We start from the raw sequence: 9,008 nt of genomic DNA on the forward strand, positions 1-9,008 counted from the left end.
GCGCTCCAGCTGCAGAGGCCAGGCGCTCTACGTGCTTTGCCAGCGTGGACACATCGGGAGTTAGGGTGCCTGGGGCTGCTTTAATGCGCTCTAACTTGCAAGTGTAGCCAAGCCCTAAGAGACTGTTGCAAGTGAAGTGACCTGAGAACACCTCTAAAAAAAGAACAGGAGTACTTGTGGCACCTTAGAGACTAACAAATTTATTAGAGCATAAGCTTTCGTGGGCTACTGCCCACTTCTTCGGATGTATAACACCTCTGCAGTCTAACAAAAAAGGGGGGTTAGCAGGTTACAAATTGTTTTAATACACCATAAATCCAGTGTTTTTATTACAACCGTGATTGTTAGTGTCTAGCAATGTTATGAATGTAAGCCCCAGGCTCACCTTTTAACCATGTTATGTAGGTTTCTCTTGAGGACTGTGATTCAGATATCGAGTGATCGTTTTATGAAAAGTGTTTGCCTACAAGCGACATGGTGCTTTTGTCTTTTATCATTTTTCATTTGAGAGCAACAACACTGCAAACATGACAATGACATTCACATTCCTGAAAAACTTCCAGTGAGCCCTATCTCTGTTGTATGTCGGCAAGGGCTGGCTGCATTCAGGGGAGTACTGACTGGTAGAAAATTTTCCTTCAAAACTGTTTTTTGATGGAAAACTGGAGTTTCAGCTAAATGATATGTTTGGGAAAAATATCTGATTTCTGCAGAAAACGTTGGTATTTAATCAAACTGCCAAACAGGTGAAAATTGTGCGTGTATGTGTGTGTGCGGGGGTGTTTGCCAAAATGTTTTGATTGTTGATGCTTTGCCAGCAAGCCAACAGTCTGAAAAAGGTGTTTGGAAATCTAAAAGATTTATTTTTTGTCAACAGTGTCCACAGGAGGAAACCCCACCTCCTTTTGGGCCAGCGAGCAGGTGGGCGACACCCTCCCTCTAAGACACCCATGTGAATCACTCCTTTTCCCCCTCTCCTCTCCCTGGCCTTTCCTCTCCCCCTCGGCCACTCCTGGTAAGAGCCCCAGTGGCCAAGCCTTTGTCGGGTTGAGATCGGGGAGCTCTGAGTCCCCCCTGGCGACAGGGGGCGCTGCAGGCAGCCAGCGCACTCGGAGCAGCCGCCCCAGGCCCCCGCCTCGGCCCCGCTCTCCTTGTCCGTTCCCACAACGCAAAGGTGTCGCGCAGGTTCCGCCTAAGCTCGTTATTCAACCGCCCCAGGCCCCGTTCCGCCACCAGCCTCCTCAGCGCCGCTCCCCCGGCGTGCGCGGGCCTGGCCCCAACCCCTCCCCGCGCCGCCACCCCCGCCCCCCAGGCCGAGCGGGGCCCCCAGCCCGGGCCCCTGCGTGCCGCCGCCGCCCGGTGTGTGCGGGGCCCGGCTGCCGCCGGCTTCTCCCCTCCCCGGCGGGGCCATGGCTGCGAGCGCCAAGCGGAAGCAGGAGGAGAAGCACCTGAAGCTGCTGCGGGAGATGAGCAGCCTCCCGCCCAACCGCAAGTGCTTCGACTGCGACCAGCGCGGCCCCACCTACACCGACATGACGGTGGGCAGCTTCGTGTGCACCTCCTGCTCCGGCATCCTGTGAGTGCGGCCGGGAGAGGGGGGCTGGGCAGAGCGGCCGGGAGGCAGGAGGATCCCGGCTGGCTCTCGCGTGGGGTGTTTGCCTCGGGTGGGTGATTCTCTTGCGAGTGCGATTTCCCTTCCTCCTCCTCCGCCGTTGTCGGGGGATGGGCTGTTGTGCGAAGGCCGGTAACCGTTGGTGATCTCGCAAGGCTGTTTGCACGTGTCCAGCAACGGTGCTTCGTTTGCCGTGGAGGCTTAAACCGGAGAGCGGCCTGGTTTCACTTCTCTGGGCTGGATTTTACTACCCTGCTCATCCTTCCCTCCCGCCCTCCAAATATTTTAGTGGCATTGCAACTATTAACCACAAAGAACGTGAGAAATCCGTTAGCTTTCTGCGTTAATATGTTCATTAATTTCCCTTTCTGGGTATAACCCCCAACTCCTTTAACTAGTCTTTTGATTTTGCTTAATGCTGTAGTGTAACACGCTTGGTGGTTCATTATTTTAGCACTTGGAATATGATTATACAAGACTAATAATGTGGATTACTCGAGTTGGGTCCTGATCTTGTCAGCATGTATTCCTATGAATAGCTTTATGACCCGAACTAGTGAAAGCTCTTGCAAGATTGAGTCCTAAATCACTTAAATTTTTAAAACTAAAAATATAGAAATCATTGTGTTTTTAAGCAACATTGGGTGGCTGTTTGGGAGGGAGGGAAGCAAACTTTACTTATTTTCATGACTATTTTTCTCAAAATTAATGGAAGGATTAACTCTAGAATAAATACTGGCAGAGTACCTGTTAATAGTAAATTGGTTTTGATTTGATACATATTTTAGTTCATAAAATTGTGATGCATGAAGGGTCATGATGAGGTAGGACAGAATTTGCAGAATGCCAGGCTGTCAAACACTTTGCTTATTTAAATGAGTTGGTTTTCTTCTCCTGGATTAAAGTTTAAACTGTAGAAAGTACAGGAGATAGTTTGGTAAAATTTTCATGTGATGATGGTAACTTTATATTTAAGCTGTCCAGAGTTACTGGCAATGAAACTCTGTTGAAATTTCAAGAATGTCTTCCAGTTGCTGTACCAAAATATAGAATTAATTCTTTATGAATTGCTGTGCTTACATGTGTGTTGTACAAGTAATGGACCCAACAGCCTTCTATATCTTCCTTTGCCTCACTCCCATCCCCCACCAGAAAGACACATGCATGAAATCAGAAGCATTGAAGAGCAGTCAGTTTTAAAGGGTAGCTTGTAAACTCATCTGTGTAACTTTAGTCATATTGGCTTCAGTGAGACTGCCCAGATAAAGCTTTGCATGTGCCAATGTCTACAGGTTTGAGCCTAAAAGGAAGGAAGCAGTTTGACAATGTTTAGGCAGTAAATATTATTTCATTCGATGACTTGGGTTTGTATATTGAATTCAGAAATCCAAATAACCAATGTCTAGTCCTTTATATTTAATAAGAATGAAGAAACGGGTATGGGAGTAGAAAGATAGCTATTGCAAACTAAGTGTCTTGGTAGCTTTGCTTTCTTTAAACAAAGCAAACAAGTCAGTTCCATATTGCATTTCCTTTGAATAAGCTGCCTTTTATACCACTAGACTCCTAATTAATCTTGCTTTTCCTTTTCTTTTCATTGTGTTTTGCACAGATGTCTCTTCACATGTGTATACTTGTGTGAAGGCCATTCAAAATTGAAAAGTGAGCTCAGATTGTGGAACTGTGAACAGGCTTTAGAGTTGGATATATACTTGGTCCCTAAAGCAGCTAACTCAAAGTAATAAATTATCTGTGCTTATATTCAAAACTATTTTAAGATACTGTACATAAGCTTGATGACTGCATACGTTCCTTCTGCTTACACTGATGACACACTTAAATTACTCATAACAATACTGCTTTTAATTGGCAGGCTGGCTATTTTAAATAAACATGAGCACATGTGATATGTAAAAAATGACTTCAGTTGGGATCCAAGTGACTTGGATCCCTTCTAGCTCACCAGTTAGAGCTACTATTTATGGACCACTGAGGTCTATAGGCCAGGCTACAATAAGATGAAGGATTCACCCACACCAAGTCAAACTGCAGGATGTGGGGCTGCTAATTGTCTAGCCACCACTGGTAGACACTAGACATACATACAAATACCTGGAGAGAGAGAGAGAGCCTTTGAAGGAGAGCTTCTTAGTCTTTTGATAATTTTTACTTTATTAGAAGATTAACAAATATAAGTCATTGCCCAGTGTTTCTAAATATGCAATGTGTGTTTAAAATCCTGAGGAAGTGGCTACTATTTTTACAAATAGAGTAAATAGCAATTAAAAGGACTTTAAAAATTGTAATGTTTTGTTTGAAACAAACTTAGCCTCAAACTATTTCATTTTGGTTTATAATTTCTTCATATATTCTGGATCAAGAAAAAGCCTTAATAGTTATCATACAAGAACCTATCCATATACAATTATGCTTTCTTTGCAGAGTGAGTTAATATACTTAATACTGATACAAGTAACACTTGTCTAATAGCTAGGACTGTTGCTGGTGTTTCTCTAAGGCAGGGGTGGGCAAACTACAGCCTGCGGGCCAGATCCAGCCCCTTAAGGCTTTGGAGCTAGCCTGAGGAATTGCCCCCCCCGTGGTGCCATGGGCCCTGTGCCGCTCTCAGAAATGGCCCTCAGGTCCATGTGTGTTGCCCTTGCCTCCAGGCATAGCCCCCTGCAGCACTCATTGGCCACAGATCCCTATTCCTGGCCAATGGGAGCTTTGGGGGAGGTACCTGGAGGCGTGGCAAGGTCAGCGCATGTAGAGCCCTCTGCGTGCCCCTCCCCCCCAGCTTCCTGGAGCGGCCAGGGCAGACATGCAGGGAGCCTGACTTGGCTCTGGCGCGCACCGCTGCCACCCCGGAGCCTGAACCCTTCCTGCACCCTGCCTCCCCAACTCCCTGCCCTAAGTCCTCTGCCTGCACCTCACATCCCTCCTGCACCCCAACTACCTTCCCTGAGCCCCCTCGTACACCCTGTATCCCTCCTCTGCCCCAATCCCTTGCCCTGAGCCCCTTCCTGCACACTGCACCTCCTCCCACACCCCGCTCTCCCTCCTGCACCTCAACCCCTGGCCCTGCATGCAATTTCCCCACCCAGATGTGGCCCTTGGCCCAAAAAGTTTGCCCACCTCTCCTCTAAGGGTGCGTTTTCACAGGCAACAGTGCTTTAAAAAACCCACCTCCCGAGGGGCATAGCTACCAGTGCTGGTGAAACTTGCAGCACTCAGAAGGGTGTTTTTTCACCCCCCTGAGTGAGAAAGTTGCAGCGCTGTAAAGTGCCGTGTAGACAAGCCCTTAGTCTTGCTGTCTCATTGTCTTTCAGAAGTTTCGCTAAGTATTCATGTCAAAATAGACCTATAATTCAAACTGATGTGTTTCTCACTACAAACATAATTTTTAATATGGAATTTAACAGTGATGAGAGAGAACTTAGCAGTAATAGAGCAAGATTTTAAACTGTTAGCTCAGGGGTGGGCAAACTTTTTGGCCTGAGGGCTGCATCGGGTTTCGTAAATTGTATGGAGGGCCGGTTAGGGTAGGGGGTTGTGGCCCTGTCCCCCTGGACTCCTGCCCATCCAACCCCCCCTGTTCCCTGACAGCCCCCCTGGGACTCCTGCCCATCCACATCCCCCCGCTCCCTGTCCCCTCACTGTCCCCAGACCCCTGCCATCCCATCCAACCCCTCCTCTCATTCCTGATGGGGGTCCCCCCCGGACCCCTACCCCATCCAGCCACCCCTTCTCCCTGTCCCCTGCCTGCCCCTGGAACCCCTGCTCCTGACTGCCCCCTGTTCACCCCCGACCCTATCCACACCCCTGCCCCCTGACCCCCTCCTGACCACCACCCTGAACTCCCCTGCCCTCTATCCAATCCTCCCTACCCCCTTACTGTGCTGCCTGGAACACTGGTGGCTGGCGGCGCTACAGCCGCACCACCCAGTTGGAGCTGGGCCATGCTGCCACCGCCACCACGCAGCACAGAGACCGACTGTGTCAGGCCGGGCTCTGCGGCTGCACTGCCCCAGGAGCTCAGAGCCTGCTGCCCAGCGCATGGTGCTGGCGGTGGAGTGAGTGCATTGAGGCTGCAGGGGAGGGGCTGGAGCTAGCCTCCCGGTCCAGGAGCTTGCCCACCTCTGTGTTGGCTTCTGCATATGACCTCATTCAAAATTACCCTAAAATTACTGGAGTTCATATAGTTTTGACACCTACTGCAGTGGTTGTGGTTTGGAATTATTTACTGTAGAGCTTTATTCATGCAATTTTTCACATAATCTATTTCATACTCTACAGGAACAGATACAGTTCTTCCTATGTTCCAATTTTAATTTTTGTTTTTTACTACTGCTTCAAAGGGTACTTCCTTTGTAGTATAGTGAGACCGTTATTTCAAATCTAAAATGCATTGTGCAATGATGAAACATCAGGTTCTTATTCTACAGATTAAAGTGGCCAATAATTTTGATTCAGGTATTACTTTGAAAGAGGGAAACTCTGTAAATAGTGGGAAAATATATACTTAAGGTTGTTTCAGCTATTATTGTCAGTATTAAACTTTTAAAGCTGATATTCAGTTACCTTCAGAAGATTATCCAGAAGATGTCTGATGAAGTGTAACTGTATAGATCACATTTTATTTTGACTAAGACTGATAAATATACCACACAGCTCCTCTCTAACAGCCTCCTGTCAGCTTTGGTAATTAAGGTGTGGGAGAAAATAAACTTGAAGTGCAAACTAGGTTTAATCCAAATAGGTGATCTTTATTGCTGTCCACTTCCAACTCTCTCCATAATAGTCTTATTAGCTTGCTCAGTGTCACAGAAGATGTGTCCATGGTGAAGAAACAAGTATGCTTTTGTTGTGAAAATTAGGAATTAAAACTATGTATGAATGGTATAGGGCAGTGATTCTTAATTTTTTGTTGTTGTTGTTCTGCAGACCACTTGAAAATTGCTGAAGATCTCAATGACCACTTAATGATCCTTCCAAATGTTGTTTGTACCGTTAGCTAACTATTGTAAAGTGCTTTGGATAAAAGCGCTATATTTAAAAAAAACAAAAAACCACCTTAATTAACATTTTTGTTGTACAAATAAAAGCAACAACTCACATTTTAATATCAGTAGTCTTACCTTTCTAATGCGATGGATGTGCCTTCTCTCCCCCAATGTGGCAGACCCTGAGCTGGGGCTGGGAAGGAGTGAGGGTCTCTCCCCGGTAGCTGCAGCCCTGGAGCTGGGGAAAGTCGTCTTTAGTGGAGCCACGCTTGCATACACCTTAGAAGGAACTATCTGCAGACCACCTGAATGGAGCTCGTGGACCACTGGTGGTCCGTGGACCACAGTTTGAGAACCAGGGCCCTAGATAATTTGTTTCAGTGTTTAAATACGCTTACAGTTTTCCCCTAATGCCCAATCCAGAGGTTCTCAGACTGTGGTCCGCAGATAGTTCCCTCTAAGATGTGCGCCTGGGCGACCGCACACAAGAGAAGGACGGGCCACCCACCTAATTAGTGGAGCTGCGCAAGGATGGGTCCGCTAATTAGGTGCCTGGTCTCTGGAGAAGATGCACGTGTAAGGTGAGGTGGTGGCCTTGTGGGGGGGGGGCAGTTGGGTGAGAAGAGGAGGGTGGGAGGAATTTGGGATGCGCAGGGCTGTGGCGGTCAGAGAAAGAGGCGACTTTCCCCACCTCCAGGGCTGCGGCTGCCGGGGAGAGACTGCCCTCCTTCCCAGCCTCAGCTCGGGGACTGCCACGGTGGGGGAGAGAGGGTAAGACTACTGATATTAAAATATGAGTTGTGTGCTTTTTTGTAGAACAAAAAAAGTTTATTAAGGTGGGTTTTTTGTTTGTTTATCCAAAGCGCTTTACAATAGCTAGCTAACAGTACAAACAACATCTGGCAAGATCTTTAAGTGGTCCGCTGAGACCCTCAGCAATTTTCAAGTGGTCCGTGGAGGGAAAAAAGTTTGAGAAGCACTGATTATGATTATGAAATCTCCATTATTGCATGTTAGACAGTCCTTCGCTGACCAGTGTTTAAATATTACCTAGACTAGCCTCAGTGCTAATGACCTATTGATTTCCCTTCTAGTCCTACATTTTTTAAATTCTAATTGGGATTCATGCTCAATTGAACCAAAGAAACCACTAGTCTTTAATTCATTTATAAATTAGATCTAAATAGAATTATCCTAACTCAGGTATACTACTTGTATTACAAAATTGTCTATAGTTTTCAGAAAATCAGAAGGGTGTTTAGTATTGACAATATAAGACTTTACTTTCTTTATATTATAGATATAACAGTTGTGTGGTTCTATAGTCTGATTTGGTGGTCTGTAATAGACTCCTCCTAAACTTAAACACTTGTTAGATTTAAGTTTGTCTTAATATGTGGAAACTGGTGGATTCCATAGGCTAGTAGAACTTCAAATAGTACAGTTAGCTCTAGCTCTGCTTTTGGCCCTCTCATTGTTGGAAACGTACAGCAATGGAACTGCAATGCGTTACATCTGAACTGGCTCACTTGTGTCACTTCTGGATGACAGTGACACATGAATAAACCCTTTCTACTCACTGGCTTTCTCACTGCTCTTTTGTAGTATCTTACAGTAAAAGCTCTTTTATCTGGCACTTCACTAACCATCAAGCTCTATAAAGCGGGATTTCTGATCTGCACTGAAAGTCCGGTTTATAGTGCAGTGGGGGTGGGGGTGGGGCTGGAAGGGGGCTGGGATGTGGGAGGGGCTGCGGGGCATGCTCTGGGAAGAAGCTTGGGACAGGTGGTTGGGGTGTCAGAGGGACTTGAGGTGCCAGATGTGGGTGGGGGTGCTCACCTCCGGCAGCGCCTCACAAGCAGCTCCCCGTCCCTGCTGTTGCTGGCAGGCGGCTCTCCAGGAATGCTGCCCTGGGGAACCGCAGCCAATGGGAGCTGTGGGGGGCGGTACCTGCAGATGGAGGCAGTGTGCCTGCTTGCAGAGCCGAGACACCTGGCCGTGCCTAGGAGCAGCAGGGACGGGGAGCTGCTGGGGGGGGACCCCGCATCCAGCACTGAAGCCCCCTCCCAGAGTGTGCCCCACAACCTTCCCCCCCCGCCACACTCCAAACCCCTACCTCAGAGTTAACCAGCACTTTTAATTTACTAGCACCCCTGTTTTCCCAACATGCCAGTTAAAAAAGCTTTTATTGTACTTTTGATTTAAATATTCTATCTTTTTACAGTTGGAAAAAATTACACCATTGCTCAGGGTAGCATCTGTCTCTATATCTACCTTAGGTATCTGTGTGGCCCCCTTTACCATAGTACCTGAATGACTCAGCTACCTCACCTGAGGCAGGGAAGTACCATTATTATTTTTACAGCTAGATCCTCTCTTCTCACCCCCCCCCC

At 47.2% G+C, this 9,008-nt stretch overlaps 1 protein-coding gene across 22 annotated transcripts in view; it reads left to right on the plus strand.

Annotated features, from left to right (window-relative positions):
* The first annotated feature begins 1,184 nt into the window (after positions 1 to 1,184).
* The window catches only part of AGFG1 (ArfGAP with FG repeats 1), a 78,993-nt gene continuing 71,169 nt past the window's right edge, over positions 1,185 to 9,008 (plus strand). For 4 of the 22 annotated variants that reach the window (XR_004647082.1, XM_034781287.1, XM_034781286.1 and 1 more), the window contains exon 1: positions 1,186 to 1,576. Coding sequence is in view for 20 of the 22 variants with exons in the window: in XM_034781287.1 (XP_034637178.1) it covers positions 1,410 to 1,576 (167 nt within the window). In the remaining 2 variants the exon portion in view is untranslated. Of the gene's footprint in view, positions 1,577 to 9,008 lie in introns of all 22 variants that reach the window. The other 18 variants (XM_034781289.1, XM_034781285.1, XM_034781304.1 and 15 more) reach the window with 11 other exon arrangements.

This window comes from Trachemys scripta, chromosome 9 (assembly GCF_013100865.1).
Source record: "Trachemys scripta elegans isolate TJP31775 chromosome 9, CAS_Tse_1.0, whole genome shotgun sequence".
Lineage (NCBI taxonomy): Eukaryota > Metazoa > Chordata > Testudines > Emydidae > Trachemys > Trachemys scripta.